Raw genomic sequence first — 23297 nt, forward strand, 5'->3', positions numbered from 1 at the left:
AAGAGTAGTAGTTGATGGGCAAAAATCAGAAGCTCGCGGTATAAATGCTGGAGTCCCTCAGCAAGCTTCTGGGTTTGACCTTTACTCCTGATCTGAAATGGAACACGTACATCAAGTCTGTTGCCAAGGTCGCTGGAAAGATGGTGGGATCCTTCTACCGCTCCAGAAGATATCTCACTACTGATGCAATTCTCTATCTATATAAAAGCCAAGTATGTCCAAGGATGGAATACTGCTGCCATATCTGGGTAGGAGCTGCCAAAAACAGCCTATCATGCCTTGACAGAGTACAAAATAGACTTCGTGGCTTAGTGGGGGATGCCCTTTTCTCTACCCTGCAACCCCTCTCTCACAGAAGAGACGTTGCGAGCCTATCCTTGTTTTATCGTTATTTTCATGGCAGGTGCTCATCTGAACTCCAATCCCTGGTCCCCCCTCGCCAATCTTTCACGAAAAACACCCGTCTAGCTGAATCCACTGTGAAAAATTTCCCCCACTCTATATCTGTGCCTAAATCAAAAAGCGAATTCCATGAACAAAGCTTCTTTCTTAGAACTGCACGCCTGTGGAACTCTGTTCCGTCTGCCTGCTTCCCTCCGGACTACAACTTGGATGTCTTCAAGTCTAATGTTAACAAATTCCTAATGAACCGCCCCCTTAAGTAAACACTCCATCAAATCTCCACACTAACGTAATGTACTTGCAATAACCCTTATTCCTGAGTGGCTTCCGGGCCTCGATAAGTGGTGATCACTGTGTAAAAAAAAAAAAAAAAGGGGTCCATCCTGGGCCCAACTCTTTTCCTGATCTACATTAATGATCTTCCAAATCACATCCTTACATCATTCGTAGACATTTTTGCTGACGACACTACCATCTATGGTAGCACATCTAAGACAGTAAACGACCAACTTCTCTCCGATTCTCTCTCCTCTGATCTTGATCACGTTGTACAATGGGGAAAGGAGTGGCTGGTTACTTTTAATGCATCTAAAACCAAGCTTCTATCTTTACATCATCAACGTTCTGATCCCCATCTGGCATCAATTAAAATGAATGGCTCTCGTCTTGGGGAGGCCTCAAGTGTTGACAGGCTTCTGGGCTTGACCTTTACTCCTGATCTTAAATGGAATACGTACATCAAATCTGTTGCCAAGGCCGCTGGAAAAATGGTGGGATCTTTCTATCGATCCGGTAGATATCTCACTGCTGATGCAATTCTCTATCTATATAAGAGCCAGATACGTCCAAGGATGGAATACTGTTGCCACATATGGGCAGGAGCTGCTAGAAAAGACTTGTCCTGCCTTGATAGGGTTCAAAATAGACTTCGTGGCCTGGTGGGAGATGTCCTTTTCTCTTCGCTGCAACCTCTATCTCACAGAAGAGATGTTGCGAGTTTGTCTCTGCTTTATTGTTATTTTCATGGAAAGTGTTCAACTAAGCTTCAATCTATGGTCCCCCCACTCGCCAAACTTTCACAAGAAACACTAGACAAGCTGAAAACATTATCAATAATTTTCCCCACTCTTTATCTGTACCTAAATCTAAACATAGATTCCATGATCAAAGCTTCTTTCTTAGAACTGCACGCCTGTGGAATTGTCTTCCGTTTTCCTGCTTTCCAGCTGTCTATAATATGGTTGTCTTCAAGTTCAACGTGAACAAGTTTCTGATGAGCCGTTCCACTTAAGTTAACAAATTTACCGAACTTCCATTACTATCGATTACTATATTGTCCTTTTGACTACTCTACACTCTTTAACCCTTATCCTTGAGTGGCCTATCAGCCTTGATAAGTGGTGCCGCCTATGTAAAAAAAAAAAATATATATATATATATATATATAAGCATCAAGCAAAATAAGCTACATCAAACTTACCGTATATTGAATGCCTTCAACTCACGATCTTTATCCAAAGGTATCACTTTTAATAAGCCATCATAAAGTCTGAGTGCTATCACCTGGCAGAGAGGGTCAATAATTCCAATGATCCCAGTTTCAGAAGGACGGCCAACTCTATCCTATATCATAAAAACACAATATTTTGCAGTTTGAAAAATTAAATACCATTCATTTTTTAGGGCTTAATTTCTTTTGTATATCTAAATGAATAAATACAAATGTTTCCCTTTCACCTCTTCTAACTATATTAACATGAAAACATCTTATGCTTATTTAATGTTATGATACAACATACAATTTCGTAGTAATGTACATAGTAACCTGAAAACATCCAAACAATTTGAGGTATTCCTAATTTGCATATATATTTTCAAAACAATTTCTAATAAAGTACATTTTTTAATATACCCCTGTAGTTTGCATTTTCTTATATATGTGTAATAGTAATTTTGTCGATAATAAAGTTTGATGTTGCCAGGATGTAGCATTATAAGCATATGCTGTATTTTCGTGGACATCAGCAATATTACATACCTAATGTGCTTCAACAAGTCATTTTTTTATTTGTGGGTCAGATTTAGTTTCGCTTTTATACGAAAAAGACAAACACACACGAGGCCAACCGAAATAGTAAGAATTTTGTAAAATTCGATGTAAATAAATCTAGACGCGACGCGCGTTTGCAAATCGTACATATTATGATCTAGGTGGTATGTAAACATAGTAAGCCTTCCGAGAAGCCCAGTGAAAATAGCCTTTGCCGGACATAAAATGTGCACACATGTTTTGGCTTTTATATATATACTAGCTGGCGTACCCGGCATTGCCCAGGTGTTTCGAGGTGTGTGTTCTCTTAAATAAAAAAAGAAACGGGGGGGGGGGGTAAAAAGTTTTGGTAAGTTGGTAGGATCGAACCCGAAGCCCTGAGGCGAAGTTTGAAAATAAAATGTGAAAAAACATGAACCGCTCGGCCAGCCAGAATGAGTTACTGAAAGATGTTCGAATTTATTTAAGAACAAAATTGACAGGTGCCCGCACGGAAGTCGTAGAGTTAAGATTTTGTGCGAGCATTACGACGATGATGATGTAAGCAATAGCTATTCAGCAGTTGTTTTTAATGAGGTCAATGCCCAGGTTTGTTTGTTATAAGCGAAGTTAAAAAAGAAAACATAAAAATGAACGTTAAAACTTAAGCGAGGTAATCAAAACATCGAAAAAAAAAAACACAGAAAAAAAACTAACGTAAGGCAAACGAATGATGTTAAATGTAAAATCTGAAAAAAAAAAAAAAAAAAAATAGAAAACCGAAAGTTAAAAAAAAAAAAACATGTGAAAAATGGTTTAAATAAGCCTGTTTCGATATTAAAAATTTTTTAAAAAATCGGTGGGTACCCAAGTGTTTTTGGGTGTGTGGTTATAAGTGAAGTAAAAAAAAAAAAAAAAAAAACAACGTTACGTGAAAAATGGCTTAAATAACACTGGTTCAATATTTAAATTTAAAAAATCGAAAAAAAAAAAAAAAAAAAAGACATCTCACACCACGATTCAAACCCAAAACGTTTAGATAATGAACCAACACGCTAACCAACTGAGTTAATGCGACGTACATGAAATTTAATCAGTTCTTCAACTATTTAAAGTAAATCAGGTCATGACGTCATCTGACGCATGCGTAGAACCAGTCGTCGTCACGAGGGGACGGTTTTTGTTGACACCCCCCCCCTTGTCGAAAATTGTCGATTTCGGGGTGAAAAAAATGAACGTTTTTGGCCAATTTTTCGATATTTTTCATGCGAAGGATGGGGCTTCAATATAATACCGAGTTTGTAAATTTTCGTTGTGTCTGTCGAAAGTTTTTAGCGGACACACTTCTTTCAGAGAAGCGCTCGCTCGCTTCGCAACTTCTTAAAACTTTTTATATCATCCATAAATTGTAATATCTCACACTTAACCACGAAACTCGCCTTTCTATTTAATTTTATTGACTTTCAAACGTTAATTATTCCACATTTCCCGGATCGGCACGCGTTACATTCGGTTTTCGGTATAAAAAAAAGCGAAACTCGACTCTAATCACAGGCCCATTTGGTTTGGTCAATGTCAACTTTGTCATATCAGACGAGTGAGCGGGTTTTGAAAAACAAACAAACCGATTTATTGACCTCATTAAAAACTGTCCCGCACAAAATTTTAACTGCTGAATACCTATCGCCGTCACGTCAATCAAAAACGCGCGCCTGTTTTTTTTCACACTTTACTATTTTCCAACTGCGCGTCGTAAAGGCTTGGTTTTTTTTTTCACACACACCTACAAACACCCGGGCAACGCCGGGTACCCCTCGCTAGTCTATATATATAAAAGCGAAAATGTGTGTATGTATGTTTGTGTGTCTGCTAAAAATTTTGACAGACACAACAAAAATTCACAAACTTGGTCTCATATGAAAGACCCACCTTCCGGACGACAAAGGTACGGAATCTGTTCCGGCAGATACTGCAAGCAAAGACCATATAAGACCTTGGTCAATGTAGGGGCAACCCTTCATACCAATTGTCACTATCCAGCTCCCCTACTCCCCGGGGAGTTGGTCCCCATTTCCCCTTCACTCCTCACATTAAAAATCGGCCTTGTGCCTAATTTGCTCGGTGGGGGAGCAAATAAATACCTTCTCGGCATTGCGCTGGGAAAAACGTCCAGAAGCAATCAGCTTTGATCAGACACCCCTCCCCAACATCTGTTGGGGAAAGAAACAGTTAAATTTGGGTAAACAAACCCAAACGCTGTGTGACTTCTATTTGACCTTCTTAATTAGGTCAAAGTTAACTTTTATTGTGCACGCCTCTTTTTATAGTTAAATAACCTGCTTAACATTGTCTGTTGTCGCCGTGGGTCAATGGTTAACGTAGCAGGTTATTTTTTTTCACACATTAACTTCCAACTCAAGGGTACGGGTTCGATTCTCATACTTACCTACCAAAATATTTATTTTATTATTTAACACCCCCCCCCCCCCCGGAGTTTTGATTTACCTCAAGACACCCAGGCATCGCCGGGTACCCCCCCCCCCCGCTAATCTATATATATAAAAGGCAAAATGTGTGTGACCATTTCTTGTATGTCTTCAAAAGGCTTCTTTCGCACACCACACGCTCCCGGGATCGTTACTATCGCTTAAAACTCTTTATATGGGTCCTATATCATAATATCTAGGATTTGAGAACGCGGGTCGTCTCTAGATTTATTTACATCGACTTTTATGAGATTCGCGCTATTTCGCTATGTCCATTGTTTGTCCTGATTTTAAGTATAAATACAGTGAAATTAAAACGTGTTCTCGGCTTTCGCGCGCTGCTTTCCCCCCTTCCCACCATCATCATCTGGGGGGAAGTGAAAGCTAAAAATAACGATTCCGCGATGACCTCATTTAGTGTCTTCCTGTCAATCAAACCTCTTTTACTAGCTTTATAAGCCTTAACTTAACAGCTAATCAATTACTCTCACTCGTAGTCGAGACGGTTAAGTAGTTGGCTTTGGTCTCCACCTCCGCGTCATCAAGGCTTTCCGGGTTCAATCCCTCTTCCCGACCAAAACTATTTTTTTTTCTTTTACACCTTTAAACACCCGGACAACGTTTTTTTATTCATTACTTCGCTTATTCTTTAGTTTACCCCTCCCCAATACACAGGTTTATTTATGCCATCTTTTTTTCCGTTTTGGTTTTGGGTTGTTTTTTTTTTTACATCGTCTTTTTTATAATATTTAAGCAGGGTTATTAATTACCCCCCCCCCATACACACACCTACAAACACCCGGGCAACGCCGGGTACCCCCCGCTAGTATATATATAAAAGCGAAAATGTATGTTTGTATGTTTGTATGTGTGTCCACTAAAAACTTTTGACAGACATTACAAAAATTCACAAACTCGATATCATATTGAAGCTCCATCCTTCGCTCGAAAAATATCGAAAAATTGGCCAAAAACGTTCATTTTCCCACCCCGAAATCGACAATTTTCGACAGGGGGAATTTCATGTATGTTGCGTTAGCTCAGTTGATTAGCGCGTTGGTTCATTATCTAAATGTTTTGGGTTCTAATCGTGGTGTGAGATGTCTTCTTTTTTTTTTTTTTTACAATTTTTTAAATTTAAAAATTGAACCAGTGTTATTTAAGTCATTTTTCACGTAACGATCGTTTTTCTGGGTTTTTTTTTACTTCGCTTATCCACCCCCGACCACACACCCAAAAACACCAGAGTACACACCGATTTTTTAAATTTTAATATCGAAACAGGCTTATTTAAGCCATTTTTCAGGTGTTCGTTTTTGTTTTCATCGTTCGTTTGCCTTACGTTAGTTTTTTTTTTTTTTTCGATGTTTTGATTACACCCCCCCCCCGCCACTTAAGTTTTAACGTTGTTTTCTTTTTTTACTTCGCTTATAACAAACAAACCTGGTCGTTGTCATTGTCATTGTCGTCGTAACGCTCGACGACTTCCGTGCGCGCACCTGTCAATTTGATTCTTACTTAAATAAATTCAAACATCTTTCAGTAACTCATTCTGGCTGGGTGATTTTATTTTCACACTTCGCCTCAGGGCTTCAGGTTCGATCCTACCTCCCCCCCACCGGGTTCTTTTTTATTTAACACCACACACACATCTACAAACACCCGGGCAATGCCAGGTTACTCTTCCCCACCGCTAGTCTATAAATATAAAAGCGAAAATGTGTGTATGTATGTTTGTTTGTGTGTCTGCTAAAAACTTTCGACAGACATTACAAAAATTCACAAACTCGGTATCATATTGAAGTTCCATCCTTCGCCCGAAAAATATCGAAAAATTGGCCAAAAACGTTCATTTTTTTCACCCCAAAATCGACAATTTTCGACAGGGGGGGGGTGTCAACAAAAACCGTCCCCTCGTGACGACGACTGGTTCTACGCATGCGTCAGATGACGTCATGACCTGATTTACTTTAAATAGTTGAAGAACTGATTAAATTTCATGTACGTCGCATTAACTCAGTTGGTTAGCGCGTTGGTTCGTTTTGGGTTCAAATCGTGGTGTGAGATGTCTTTTTTTTTTTCGATTTTTTAAATTTAAATATTGAACCAGTGTTATTTAAGTCATTTTTCACGTAACGTTCATTTTTCTGATTTTTTTTTTTTTACTTCGCTTATCCACCCCCGGCCACACACCCAAAAACACCCGGGTACCCACCGATTTAAATTTTAATATCAAAACAGGCTTATTTAAACCATTTTTCACGTGTTCATTTTTCTGTTTTCTTTTTTCGATTTTTACATTTAACATTGTTCGTTTACCTTACGTTAGTTTTTTTTTTGTGTTTTTCTTTCGATGTTTTGATTACCCCCCCACCTTAAGTTTTAACGTTGTTTTCTTTTTTTTACTTCGCTTATAACAAACAAACCTGGTCATTGACATCGTCGTCGTCGTAACGCTCTACGACTTCCGTGCACGCACCGGTCAAATTGGTTCTTACTTAAATAAATTCAAACATCTTTCAGTAACTTATTCTGGCTGGCTGAACGGTTCATGTTTTTTTCACATTTCATTTTCAAACTTCGCTTCAGGGCTTGAACATCATGACCTGATTTACTTTAAATAGTTGAAGAACTGACTAAATTTCATGTACGTTGCGTTAGCTCAGTTGGTTAGCCTGTTGGGTCATTATCTAAACGTTTTGGGTTCGAATCGTGGTGTGAGATGTCTTTCTTTTTCAATTTTTTAAATTTAAATATTGAACCAGTGTTATTTAAGCCATTTTTCACGTAACGTTCGTTTTTCTGTTTTGTTTTTTTTTTTTTACTTCGCTTATTCTTAGGTTTTCATTAACATCTTAGGTTTTCATTAAAATCGGTGGGTACCCGGGTGTTTTTGGGTGTGTGGTCAGGGCCCACCCCTGACCACACACCCAAAAACACCCGGGTACCCACCGATTTTTTAAATTTTAATATCGAAACAGGCATTTTTCACATTTTTTTTTTTTTGGTTTTTAGTTTTAATGTTCGTATTCGTTTTTTGTTTTTTCGATTTTTACATTTAACATCGTTCATTTGCCTTACGTTAGTTTTGTTTGTGTTTTTTTTTCGATGTTTTGATTACAAAACAAGTTCGTCTGAATCTTTTATTATGTTACATGTTAACTTTGCGCTGTGATTCCATTTTCTCTACTAATATGGCGTGATGTTTGACCTAGAAAGCCACACGTTTGTTTAAGCACCTTTTTTTTAAGCGTTTAATTTCACCCTTCCCCACTTCTCTGCCCATGTAGCGTCATGGTAAGTCATCAGGTTATTAGCCTCAGGGCTTCAGGTTCAAACCTACCCCTCTCCCAAACTTTTTTTTTTTTTTATTTACACCCGAGCAATGCCGGGCATCACCGCTAGTCTATACAAAAGCGAAACTGTGTGTGTGTTTGTGTGTGCAATTTTTTTGTATGTCCGGCAAAGGTTTTTTTCGGGGAAGGGGGGTTTGCTCATGGACTTACCGCATTTTAGAACTTTTTATATACTCCCTAGATTATATTATCTCCGATTTACAAAAGGAGGTCATCTATCTTTTATTTGAGTGACTTTTACACACTATTTTCGCAATATTTTTTACTCTCGCCAGTTTGGCTTTTCCGTATAAAATGAAACTAAAAATCAAAAGCAAAGTATGTTCTCGGCACGTCCAGAAACAATGGGCTTTGATCAATGTGAGGAAAACCTGTGATATTAGATGATTGCTATTCATTTGAACACTCCCCTTTTTGTGGGGAGCTGGTTTTTCCAAACATCTTGGGGAAAAAACAAATACGCAGAAAGCGTACAGCTTAACTGGCTCTGCGTGATTTCATTTCTCTATGGTGCGATGTTTGACGTAGAAAAGCAGACGTTTTTTAAGCTTTTAATTTCAACGATTCTCTCTTCCTCTGCCCTCTTAGCGTAGCTGTAACATGTCACCTTTTTTTTTTCGACTTCGCCTCAAGGCTTCGGGTTCAAGCCTACCTGCCTACCAAAACTTTTTTTCCCCACACACACAAACACAGACAACGCTGGGCACCCCTGCTAGTAGGAAGTGAAAAGCTTTTAATTTTAGCGATGTCAATCAAAAAGTTGACTTGCTAGCAGGTGCAGAAACGAACGTTGGCTCAAGGCCAGTTCAGCTTTCCGCTGTTTCATTCATTTATTTCCCCCACGATGTTGGGGAAAACCAATTCCCCATGAAAAGGGAGTGTCCAAATGAATAGCAATTTTCTGATATGATTGATCAAAGCTAATTGCTTTTTGGACGTCCCGGCACGAAAGGCCGGAAAGCTGCCTTTGCTTTCGATTCAATTTCGCTTTTATATGAAAAAGCCGAACAAACACGGGAGAGGAAGGAATAGCGTGAATTTTATAAAAGTCGATGTAAATGAATCTAAATACGACTAGTTACAACCACTAAACAATTTCCCCACTCTGTGCCTAAATCTAAAATGCAGATTCCATGACTAGTTTCTTTCCCAGAACTGCCCACCTGTGAAACACTGTTCCCCTGTACTGCTTCCCAGTTGAATACAACATGGTAGCCTTCAAAGCCAATGTAAACAATTTCTTGTTGAGCCGTCAATAATCATCAATAATCAAATTCTACGCAATTTACACCATTAACGATTACTACAGTATCAACTTACATTCATTAACCCGTATCCTCAAATGGCCTTAAAAAAACATTTACTATAGTCTTGTAATTAACCTAATCAGATGAGCATTTCTTTCAAAATGTTTTTCTTAAATTGTCAATTTAGAAGCTATATGAAAAAATATTTTCTTAATTTGCATACAAATCAAGTTTTCAGGTTCATAATTTTGGTCAGAGAATTAACAGAAATAACTGACCATAGCAGCCACTTTGTTACTGTGCTATGCATAACGCTGTACTATCTGAATGTACACTGTTTATGTAAATTTTGGCATTTTTTTTTTTTTTTATTGTTAAAAAAGAAAAAAAATCCTTACTTGAACCGAACCTAGAGCCTTTGTAATGATATCAAGACTGTCGCCATCTTGCTGGCATTCCAAAATCATTGCACTATAACGAGAAGTCAAAAGGAACATCACATCTTTTTCCTCTCCCTGAAAATAAAAGATAATCGCATCACACATAATATAGACATAAAAAAATAAAAAAAAAAGAATTCATAGCAGATTAGCCACTAAATCATAACTGAATACATATGAGTCCATTATTTTAAAACAAACAAAAAACAAAAATGTATTCATGAACACTGATTTTCTATCTTAATACTTAGTTACATAAGCTTGGTTTATGTTTTCGTAATCCAACAAGTACTCTGCAATGTTTACAAAACAAAAATTTTTTTACATTCTTTTTGTAAACATTGCTCATATCATTGAGATCTTGTGATTTCTGAGATTCATCAGACCACTCAATCTTAATATAAATTTTCAGAAAGATCTGAAATTCATCAACCAACAATACACCACTATTGTTCTGAATCATTCCACAGTTACTTTTGCTATGCATTTTAGGGACATTATTTGGTTGAAAAATCTCAGACCTCAAGTGTTGCACCAAAAGAAACCAGTTCCAAAATCACTTTGGTATATCTTAGTTCTTTCAATTACATAAAATAACCTCATCATATGATTGAAAGAGAACTTTGTTATAATCAAATAAAATATGAACATTCAAATGTTTAAGAAATAAAAATTTAGTTAGTCAGCCAGCATACTTTATGGGAACTGAGTTCTCCACACAAGCAAACACACAAACTCAAACGGATGACTTTATTAAGGCAAACATGATTATCACCCTTTAACTCTAGTAATATTATTCTTGGCTACAAGGGAGCGATACAGCCACCTTTATTTCCAGTTTGTATCAGTCACTCTTTTTTCGCTGGACCTTGCAACAAATGCAGATGTGACAGACACACTTCCTGGTTTTGGCGTTTGATTTCTCATCAAAGACTCATGCAAGTAACGTTACTCATTAATCATCTTTCGCTTTGAACTATTACAATCTTTAATTTGTAATTAGATGTAAATAAATGTACTTTGGTTGTAATTATATATCGGCATACTTCGTGTCTTCATTTCATGGCAAAGAGGCCATGCGATTTTATTCTTCAACTTAACAATAGAGGATGGGATAAGAAACTACACAACAAAAGGTGACTTCGTCTCCTAAAACTTCCCAATTTCCGGTGTAGTGCTACTGGAGGTTGTGACAAGGCAAATTAGTTCCCTCACTTTTATTGTTCTTCAATACTTCTATTGTGAAACGATTTATTGAAATAAAATAGAAAAGAACATTAGTTATTTCGTTTTTTATTGCATTTTCACAAGGCACAGTGCTACTTTGATGCAGAGGCTACTATCTGAAACATAATTTGCAGGTGTACTATGTAAGGAGTTCAGCAGCAAGATGTCTGTTTGCATTACACTTGAACTTCTGCATGTCAGAACAGTTGGGGAAGCAGAGACCCAGGTCAGAATTCCAAAGTCTAGCAGTCCTAGGAAAGAAATTATTGAGTAAAAGGTTTTCTGGCATCTGGAGATCTCTGAAAGGGTGGGATTTTGCTGCTTGTTGGGTTTGTCAGGAGTATTTACGTTGAGGGGGTACAAGGGTTTGTAGTTTGTTGGACATCTAAACAGGTAGAGAGATGCAACATTTCATCGATGGGACAGAGGTTGAAGTCTAACTGGTAGTGCAGGACCTATTAGGTTGGCAACTCTTTTGAACCCAGTTTCAGAGTGAGAGATTAGTAGCAGATGCACTAGCTATATGTGGCAAAAGTACTCTATACATGGCCTTGTAGAAGTACAGAACAATCAGGCATAAGTAACTTTCTAGCAAGGTAGAGAAAGCCCACCTTTTTTACAACCTTGGCAAAACCTTCAATGTGTATCTGTTCCAACTCATGTTCCCTGTGAACAAAGAGTTTGAACAAAGTATTTTCAAGTAATGTACCAGTAGCCATGGCTATTAGCAGTTGAGAAGGTTTCTTGTAATTATTAAAGGAAAGAAGCTTAATCTTGACAGCATTGAATGTGACCATCCATTTTTGTCCCCATTCCACTACAGACTGGAGGTCTTCTTCTAGGGTCTTTGCCATTGCCTTGGATATGTGTTCATTTGTTTTCCCCTCATGTTTGTTATAGCATGGTGTCATCAGCAAATATACCCATCTTGGAAACAATTTTATCAGGAAGGTCATTTATGAATATCAGAAATAATAAAGATCCAAGGACAGACTCCTGATATATACCTACATTTTTGGCATACAACTGTCAAGGACAATCTGGATTCTTCTCTTATTTAAGAAGGATTTAATTATGTTAAGTATTTGTCCAGTAATAACATGGGATCTGATTTTCATAAGACCATCACGCCAAATCCTGTAAAAGGCCTTAGATATATATACAGGGCTAATCTCCCAGCCTCCCCTGCATTATCCATGTAGAATAATCAAAAGAACTGTGTTAGTCAATAACACACAACAACAACAATAATAATAATAGCAGCAACACTTACCAAGGGTCCAGCTCATGCACAAGACAGACATCAGATTGAGCTGGACTGAGGGCTTGTATTTATGTACAAGCATATCCAATCAGGTGATTCAGCCAATCACAATCCAAGGAATAGACTGGCCCATGTGTGCACAATGGAATCTCCCATTGTGCCATAAATAGTTCTCCTCTTTCATGAGAAGTAACTTTAGTCTTTGTCAAGTTATCCACAACTTGAACGCTGACCGAAAGTCCACTACACAATCCAACAATCCAGTGCATTGTATATATGTTCAGACATTAAAGTTAGAGGGTTATTCCAGCCCAATTCATCCAGCCCCGACACACCCCCTCTTGGATTTTTTTCATATTTACACCATACAAACTTTGGGTTAAAACTAAGAGAAATCTGCAATTTCAGCCCAGTTGGATTTCAGGAACATATTTTTTTTCACAGTTGGTTTCGGCCTGGAAATCAAAAATTGCTATCTCATGACGTAGAATTTTCGACTCCCGGCGTTTTACAAAATTTGCATTTTTGTTGCAAAAAATAAAGCTCTGGAGCTAAATATTCACACATATAAGGTTTTGAGGGCAAGGAATCCAAAAATCATGGTTAGAAAGATGGCAAATGAGAGGAAGTACCTTATTTTTACCATTTTAGGTGGTGCCGCAGCACTTTTTTAGAGCTTGTTTGGGGCGATATTTTATTGAGAAAAAAACATAACTGTGGTGCTTTGCCAGACTTCTCCTTTGGATTTTTAAAGTGACAATGGGTTGGAAATTACAAAAATCAAATAAAACCTTTCGGCATATTTGACATTTCCAGACACTAAAGCCTCAAAATTGGCATTTTTATAAAAATTTAAGGATTTTTTGGTGAATTTGGCAACAATCTAATCTTAAGTTATGATCAATATCTAGAGCTGAAAAAAGACTTGGATCGGCTCATTATAGCCCATTTTCATAATATAATGTCAAATTACATCATATAAAAGGATATGGACCCCTACTTCACAGTCAAAATGGACAAAAAAATAGTCGAAAATAAAAGACTGATGCATAATCTAGTTTATCATAAGAAAAACTGTCAAACAAATATAAAACAGACATTTGTTATAACTCCAACTATCGACTTAATCTGTCAAAATAGTTCTGAGTCTTATTTTTCTCCTCAAAAAAAAAAGTTATAATGAAAATGTTTACGAAAATTCTAAAACTTTGAAATTTAGCTATATTTTTGATTTTTCATATCTTTCTTCATAACTTTTTTTTCATGTGTGAAAATACATTTTTTTTTCTTTTGAAGATTATTTTAGACTTTAATCTTTCGAACACAATCAAAAACTACTCGGAGGCTTATAAAAGAAATTATGATAAGCCGGCTGTCATAACTGCACCCCATCAGTTTTTAGCGGCTAGGACGCATTTTGTCAACTTTGCCGTTTGTTTTGTCTTTCCGCGAAAGATAAGCGAACACAATAAAAATGCCAGAATTATATTCACTAAATTAACTATTAAAAACCCTGTTACATCCACATCGCATATACTTTTTATCTTTTGTTAATTTTATTAAATTTCATTATTCGTATTACCATCAGGACTTAAGGTTAGGAGGAAAGGGACGTGGTTTTACTGATTTTATGAAGTTTTATCAGTAACATTAACATGGCCAAGATTAAACAAACTTGGTAAGATGTTCTTTTTCACATCTTTTGCCTTGTCATAGAGGACAAAAGCATAAAATAATTATAAAAAAGGCACGTTTTATATTCTACGTTTGATTTAATTGACAATAAAGTTGATATTATTTTTCTTGAAAACCATTTTTTTTATAAACTTGTAAATAAACTGCATTTTCTAAAGGTTAAGAACGAATTTTCATGAAGTTTCAATTTCTGTTTTGTTTATTTTATGCAAGTAAATTAAATTTACACCTTATTTTGATGTTATTATGATCTAAAGTTTATTTTTACTAATAGTTTAAAAACAATAAATATTTATCAGTACCAGCAGTGGAAAATTAAGTTTAAAATGATATTAAAAGAATTGTTTTTGGAATCAGAAATTAGGTTAAAATTTTTCTGATTCCAATATCTCAAAAAGTTCTGATTCAGTTGAGTATTGCATATTCTGCTCATTGTGAATTATTATTTCACATCTTTCTTCCAGAGCAATAAATTAAGAATGTCTTCTGAACCAAGGAAACGAGAGGGAGGAGATACATCATTGATGACAAGTGCTCCTCAATGTTCTTTTGGATTACTAATGAAGAGTGCATGTCACCGCAATCTGAAGCCATCTTCAACACCAATAACTGCATTAGAGCATGATGTAAGAACTGTGCTCAAATTAAGAGCTGGTGTCACACTCACTGATGAAACCGTTGCTAACATTTGCAGGTATCACGAATTTCATTTGGGGCATTACTTTGAGAAAAAATATACAAAGTGCTGCAACATCTTTTTGAAGCACAAAAGAAAGGTAAAGGGTGATCGTGCTATCAAGTTAGACATGGCTGAGATGCTAAAGCAGAAGGGCTACCATGTTGTTCCTGGCTGGAAGCTTTGCCGTCACTGTGAAGTAGCTGCCAAGAAGTTAGAAGATACAAGTGAAACAGAAGGAAGTGACAACCAAGACCTTGAAAATGAGTCGCAAATTGAACAAAAGAGAGAGAAACTGAATGACAGTCTAATGATGTTTGATATATCCCCTATAAAAACCGGTAGAATGCAGAAGCACACAAAAATCAATATTGTCAGAGAGAAATTAGAAAGAAACTATGAAATGCAAGTAGAGGCAGCTGCCAAAGTCCTTAACATCTCTAGCCCTGAATTAGGAAGCCCTATTAGCAGCCAAACGAGTCAAACGGATTTAGTGGCAAAGGCAAAAGATTATGATTGTTTGTTGGATGCAATGAAGGACAAACTTGAGAATAAAGAAATGAAAACCAGTGAGAGGATCCAGTTGATGACTTTAGCTCCGGAAAGTTGGTCTCGAAAAGAGGTGTCTGAATATTTCAATGTCTCTGAATATATAGTACGTGAAGCACGGCAACTGAAAAAGGATCGAGGTATTCTTTCATTGCCACAGAAAAAGAAGGGGAGAGGTCTCTCAAAAGAGGTTATCAATTCTGTCTTGGCTTTCTATGAGGACAATGAATTTTCACGGTTAATGCCTGGAGGGAAAGATTTTGTGAGCATTGGTAATAAAGTTCATGTCCAGAAACGGCTCCTATTATGCAATCTTAAGGAGCTTTATGTAGCTTACAAAGAAAGCTATCCTGAACACAAAATAGGTCTTTCAAAGTTCTGTGAGCTCCGTCCAAAATGGTGCGTCACCGTCTTGACATCAGGTTCTCATTCAGTTTGTGTTTGCACCCACCATCAAAATACCAAATTGCTTGTTGACTGCTTTGTTTCAACTGTCAAGACTCAGCTCAGAAGGAAAGCTGAAGAATCCAGAGATGAGAGTGCTGCTAATGTACCAACTGAAAATCCCAATTTTAATATCACTTACAAAGATTTGATGGCCTTGGTAGTTTGCGACACCAATAGTCTTGAATGTATGGTCCACCGTTGTCCTAAATGCCCAGGTTTCCCTGCTCTAGAGAAGTATATCAGAGATAAATTTACTGAATTGGAAATTGACAGTGAGATGTCATATAGTCAGTGGGAGAGTGTGGATAGGACAATGCTACGGACACAGATGGCTGATGTAGATTACTTCATAGAGATATTGGTATACAATGTTGATAATCTAACGACCCATTCCTTCACAGCAAAGAGCCAAGCGCAGTATCTAAAAAAGAGAAGAGAAGAAATAACTGAGACCGAATGTATACTTCTCTTGGACTTTGCGGAAAATTATCACTACGTGGTGCAAGATGAGATCCAGGGATATCACTGGAACAAAGACCAGTGTACCATACATCCAGTGGTAATTTATTACAAAGATAACAATGGTAAACTTCAACAGATCTCATTATGCATCATTTCAGATGACCTTGAGCATGACACCTGTTTTGTGCATGAACTGCAAAGAATGGTGATGTTGTACATCAAAGAGAAATTTCCCTGGATCAAGAGTGTAGAGTACTTCAGCGATGGCTGTGCTGCCCAATATAAAAACTTCAAAGCATTTATTAACCTTTGCCATCACTCATCAGATTTTGGAATTGATGCAACTTGGGCATTTTTTGCAACTAGCCATGGCAAATCACCCTGTGATGGAATTGGTGGGGCTGTCAAACGCAAAGTTCTCCGTGCCAGCTTGCAAAGGCCAATAAAAGACCAAATACTCACTTTTCATGCTGTTGCAGACTTTTGCAGATCATCGATCACTGGTATCATGTTTCTAAAGATCGACAAAGAAGACATGGTTTCAGTTCGAGAGAAACTTCAAATGAGATATAAACTGGGAGATACTGTGCCTGGTACAAGGAGCTGTCACTATTTCAAACCAACTTCTCAGTTTACTATTCAGGGCAAGCAACTGAGTGCTGACACAACGATCTTTATCGACCATTCTTTCCTGGACATGCCTACGCCGCTAGATGAAACTCTGGAGTTGCTCAAATGCAATGACTACATTACTTGCATTTTTGATGGGTATTGGTGGTTAGCATTGATTGAGAGTGTCAACAGGGAAGAGAAAGATCTTACTTGCAAATTCCTGCATCCACATGGACCATCACATCAATTCCACTGGCCAACTAATAGGGATAGAGGCTATATTCCACTAAGCAAGGTCGTTATGAGAGTGCAGACCCCAAGTATTTCAGTGAATGGTAGAACATATTTCATCACCAAGGAGGAGAAAAATAAGACTCAGAACTATTTTGACAGATTAAGTCGATAGTTGGAGTTATAACAAATGTCTGTTTTATATTTGTTTGACAGTTTTTCTTATGATAAACTAGATTATGCATCAGTCTTTTATTTTCGACTATTTTTTTGTCCATTTTGACTGTGAAGTAGGGGTCCATATCCTTTTATATGATGTAATTTGACATTATATTATGAAAATGGGCTATAATGAGCCGATCCAAGTCTTTTTTCAGCTCTAGATATTGATCATAACTTAAGATTAGATTGTTGCCAAATTCACCAAAAAATCCTTAAATTTTTATAAAAATGCCAATTTTGAGGCTTTAGTGTCTGGAAATGTCAAATATGCCGAAAGGTTTTATTTGATTTTTGTAATTTCCAACCCATTGTCACTTTAAAAATCCAAAGGAGAAGTCTGGCAAAGCACCACAGTTATGTTTTTTTCTCAATAAAATATCGCCCCAAACAAGCTCTAAAAAAGTGCTGCGGCACCACCTAAAATGGTAAAAATAAGGTACTTCCTCTCATTTGCCATCTTTCTAACCATGATTTTTGGATTCCTTGCCCTCAAAACCTTATATGTGTGAATATTTAGCTCCAGAGCTTTATTTTTTGCAACAAAAATGCAAATTTTGTAAAACGCCGGGAGTTGAAAATTCTACGTCATGAGATAGCAATTTTTGATTTCCAGGCCGAAACCAACTGTGAAAAAAAATATGTTCCTGAAATCCAACTGGGCTGAAATTGCAGATTTCTCTTAGTTTTAACCCAAAGTTTGTATGGTGTAAATATGAAAAAAATCCAAGAGGGGGTGTGTCGGGGCTGGATGAATTGGGTTGGAATAACCCTAGAATATCTGCAGTAGTACGGGCTCGCCTAAATCCATACCGTTGGTCAGACAGAAGTGTAGCAGCCATGAGGTTGTGGACTAGAGCTCGATTAATTAAAGACTCAAAGATTTGGGTGAAAAAAGAAAGGAGGCTAATGGGGCGATAATTTAATGGGTCAGTTCTTTCACCAGAACCCTTGTAAACTGGTACCATAGAAGCAATTTTCCAGCAGTCAGGAAAACAAGATTCATTTGTTGAAAAGTTTAGAGAGAACCGGAGAAAACTCAGCAGAGCAGATAAAAAAACCTCAACTATTTATTTGCACTGTTAATAACAAAATAAAAAAATAAGTTTATTTCGTTTGAAATTTTATAAGAAATATATGTTTATGAAATTATAAAAATAAAAGCCATTTTTAATTTAAAAAATAAGTTTTTTTATATTTGAATTTATATAATAAATATATGTTTATGAAAGTATAAAATAAAATTATTGAAATCAAAATAATAAAATTTCAAACATAAAAAAAAAAACGTATTCAATGCATAATATTCCCAAAATAGTTGGTTTTGATTCACCACCATAGGAATTTTTGCAGATAACTATCGAAAAACACTAATTGTGTAATTCTTATCTGTATAATTTTGTTAATTTTTATTGTATACTTTTCAATAATGTCCTTTTCTTCCATAGTATTTCAATAAATCCCTTCAGAATAAAAATACTGAAGAACAATAAAAGTGAAGTCACTAATTTGCCTTGTCATGACTTCCAGTAGTGCTACACTGGCAATTAAGTACATTAGCTGACTATAAGCAAAGACTTTGATCCAAATCTTTGAAAACTGTTGCTTGTGACCTGCAGCCAATAGTCTACCAGCTTTCAGTAATTTACTTAAGTCAACAGAATTGAATAAATTACTTCCAAATATCAACGATCATACAGTATCACTAGTAGAATACTTAACATAATTAAATCCTTCTTAGATAAGAGAAAAATCCAGGTTATCCTCGACAGTCGTACATCTAAACAATATGATATAAATGTGGGGGTGTCTCAGGGGTCTATCCTTGGACCTCTACTGTTCCTGATATTCATAAATGACCTCCCCGACAAAATCGCCTCTGAGATGGGTATATATGCTGATGACACCACACTCTATAACAGGCACGACAGGAAAACAAATGAACGCATATCTAAAGAAATGGCAGAAACATTAGAGGATGACCTCCAATCTGTAGTGGAATGGGGACAAAAATGGATGGTTACGTTCAATGCCACCAAGACTAAACTAGTTTCATTCAATAATTACAAGAAACCTTCTCTACCACCTATAGCAATGCCCAACGACTCTTTATCTGAGAGTACATCTTTCAAACTCCCTGGCCTAACTTTCACAGGAAACAGGAGTTGGAACAATTACGTTGAAGGCATTGCCAGGGCCGCTGCAAGGAAGGTGGACTCTCTCTACCGTGCTAGAAAACTAACACCCGAAAGTATCCTGTACCTCTATAAGGCCACCATTCGCCCATGTATGGAGTATTGTTGTCACATTTGGGCTGGTGCATCTGCTACTAGTCTCTCGCTCCTTGACAAGGTTCAAAAGAGAGTCGCAAATCTGATAGGCCCTGAACTGGCATCTAAGCTTCAGTCCCATCGACGAAACGTTGCATCCCTCTGCCTGTTCTACAAGTATTTTAATGGTGAATGCTCTGACGAACTGCAAGCACTTGTGCCCCCACGACGTGAACACCCTCAACAAACCCGACAGGCTGCTAAATCACATCCTCACACTGTAGAGATCCCTAGATGTAAAAGATCTTTCTACTCCAGTAGTTTCTTCCTCAGAACCGCTAGACTTTGGAATTCCATTCCAGGTCCCTGCTTCCCCAACTGTATTGACGTGCAGAAGTTCAAGTGCAACGTGAACCGACATCTTGCTGCCCAAATCCCTATATAGTACCCCAGTAGTTGTTGCCCCTGATAGTATCCCCCTACACAAAAGTAGCAATGTGCCTTGTTTGGGGTGAAAATGTAATAAAAAAAATTTAATTGAATTAAATCTTTCGAAAAGATTCAATTAAAAAAATTGGCAATAAATATTACTAGCAATACCAGACACCATACCATTCAGCGCTACTTAATTTGACACTCATAGTCTTTAAATCAGTAATAAGTACATTTCTCCTATGTCCATCAAAATAAAACTTATATAACTGAATTCACAATAAAATTTACATTAAAATGGTATTTTAATATTTTTGTTGTGATTTGTATACTCAAAGAAATCGTTATTTAAATCTAACTATTAACAATGAAACCTGTCAGCATAGCATGCTCGCTCGCGGTAGATGACTTTTTGCAAATAAGCCGTTGTACACATCGACAACGTTTCTAATTGTTTTAGTTAACTAGAGAAAAGAATCGTCTTTGCTAGGGAATTTGAACACAACACATACGTTTTTCCAGTCAAAAGTTAGAATATTTTATTATTTTGATTTCAATAATTTTATATTTTCATAAACATATATTTATTATATAAATTCAAATAAAAAAAAATCATTTTTTAAATTAATAAAATGATTTTTTTTATAATTTCATAAACATATATTTCTTATAAAATTTCAAGTTGACGCTTTGTGGTACAAAGCTAAGGTAAAGATATAAACTGTTCAAACGCTATTTGATAGCAAAAATATTAATTTTTTTTGTATTAAAATTTTAAAAGAATTGGATAAAACCTTTTTATGCACAAGTAGATAAAAGTAGTGACAAACATGTACAAACATGAGGATTTTTGTGTGCCGTGACACGCACACAAAATCTGTAAACAAATCATTTGTCAACTAACCTACGAAAATAAAGTATTCATTTTTTGTTTTTGTTATTATTTAGAAAACATAAATTTTTAAGGTACTACTACAATTTATCGCAGAAAATTAAGACATTTTTTCAGGTACCTGTTGTCAAAATCAGAGGGAGAAATCAGTATTTTAAACTATGACCGAAGCATGAAATAAATAACAAAAAAATTAAACAAGATAATGATTACTTCCAGAAAAACTGATTACTACTTGCCCCAGTGTAGTATAAACACCCCCAACCTCTTCATGTTGTAGTAATACCATTTTTAATTATGGACAAGAAAAGAATATTTTTTTAAAAAAGAATAACAGACATTGAACGTTGTTTTTTTTTTTTTCATTTTGTTGCTGGTTTTGGTTTTTAAGTCACAAATAAAATATCTCAATGTTAACACTTTGTAAAACAAAGATAAGTAAAGATATAAACTGTGTTCGAACGCTATTTAATAGAATATATTAATTTCTTTTGTTCTAAAATTTGAAAAGAATTGGATAAAAACTTTTTATGCATAGATAAATGCATAAATAAATACATAAATAAATGCATAGATAAAAGTAGTGACAACTACATGTAAACATGAGAATGTTTGTGTGCCGAGACGTGCACAAAAAATCTTAACAAATCATTTGTCAACTAACTTATTCATTAAAAGTATTCATTTTTTTTTTGTTATTATTTAGAAAACATAAGTTTTAATTATGCAAAGGAAAAGAATATTTTAAAAGAATAATTTCTTTGAAAAAAAATGACCGACAATGACCATGCTTTTAAATGCTTCTAAAACACGTAAACCACTTATCCAGTTAATTAAAAGAATAACTTTTATTGGGTTTGTTTTACAATCCACAGAGGTATGAAAAAGTGGTCAAAAACAAATATATAATAAATAAATGTTACCAAAGGCAAGTTACGCTACTAGCTACCTCATTAAAATTTTAGTGTTGTAAATGTTTCTGTTAAAAATAACATACATTAGAACAAGAAAAAAATGGAAAGAAATGGACACAAGAAAAAAAATGGCTGCAATGTCGCTTGAAGTCTCGACAATGACTTAAAAATAAATAAAAAATCATACAAAATAGTGGTAGAAACTCACTCGATAATTGTTACGGTAACTTGAAGCCGTTAAAATGAAATTTAATTATACTAATTAGTTTAATGTACTGGAAAATATAATTGTAACCTGTACAAAATTTTCTTTCATTTGGTATGCTACAAGCCATATTTTGTTAATAATTTCTTTGAATCGTGTTGTGGTAGGCATCTTGGATTTCCTAGTTGCCATCTTGGATTTTTCATGGTGTAATGATGACAAATGATAATATCAATCAGAATAATATTTTGCATGATGATTGATAAGGCTTTACCTACCATTTTTTTACTGTTTTTATGATGCTTCTACTTAAAGCTGTTAAAATGAAACATAATTATGCTAATTAGCATACTAATTAGTTTAATGTACAAAATTAGCATACTAATTAGTTTGATCTGTACAAAATTTCCTTCATATGCTACAAGCCATATTTTGTTCATTTCTTTGAATTGTGTCATGGTAGCCATTTTGGATTTCTTGGTCGCCATGTTGGATTTTTCATGATGTTATAATGGCAAATGATAATGTTCATCAGAATTATACTTCTTATGATAATAAAGCCTTACTTAACATTTCTACAATGTTTCTACTTAAAGCTGTTAAAATGAAATTGGAACATGCAATTAGTATGCTAATTAGTCTGTAAGTTACCAAGTAAGATGGTCGTAAAAAACGCCAATTGAACCTTGATGATATGATATATTCAAAATTTCATCATATCTTAAAAAAATCTGAAGATACAGCTTTTTAAAGATGGGTTAGTCTGTAAATTGTGCAAATTTCCTACCATTTTCAGTCACAAGTTTATATGCATTTGAATAGGACTGACTTAAGGCAAAATGTCCAATGAACCACACAGTTCTAATGGGACGATTTAAAAAAAAAAAAATAAAGATAGTATTTCTTTGTTTTTATGCTCTTTTCAATAATGCTTGATTTGAGTTTATTCAATTTAAAGAAAAAAAATGGTGTGGTATTGCTAATATTACACAAATCACCATAGAAAAGGAAACAAACTATTAATAATGTAAATAAATAAAAAATCATTATCAATAATCATCATCAATGTCTCACATACCAAATTTGAAAAGCACTAACATTAAAAAATAAATCACCCATTACTAAAAATAGTAAAGTAATCTGAAAACAATTACACAAAAGAAAGAATTGTAAATTTATAAAGAAATGATTAAATTTTATCAAAATAATCCCAAAATAAAATAAAACAAGATATTGCAATTT

At 35.6% G+C, this 23297-nt stretch overlaps 1 protein-coding gene across 2 annotated transcripts in view; it reads right to left on the reverse strand.

Annotated features, from left to right (window-relative positions):
- The window catches only part of LOC145293147 (DNA damage-binding protein 1-like), a 273779-nt gene that overhangs the window by 194382 nt on the left and 56100 nt on the right, over nt 1-23297 (reverse strand). For both annotated transcript variants that reach the window (XM_080139570.1, XM_080139572.1), the window contains exons 3-4: nt 9919-10035; nt 1883-2025 (exon numbers count right to left, since the gene is read on the reverse strand). In XM_080139570.1, the coding sequence (XP_079995696.1) occupies nt 1883-2025; nt 9919-10035 (260 nt within the window). The remainder of the gene's footprint in view (nt 1-1882; nt 2026-9918; nt 10036-23297) is intronic.

Source organism: Euprymna scolopes, chromosome 14 (assembly GCF_053919585.1).
Source record: "Euprymna scolopes isolate OS-2025 chromosome 14, ASM5391958v1, whole genome shotgun sequence".
NCBI classification, from domain to species: domain Eukaryota; kingdom Metazoa; phylum Mollusca; class Cephalopoda; order Sepiida; family Sepiolidae; genus Euprymna; species Euprymna scolopes.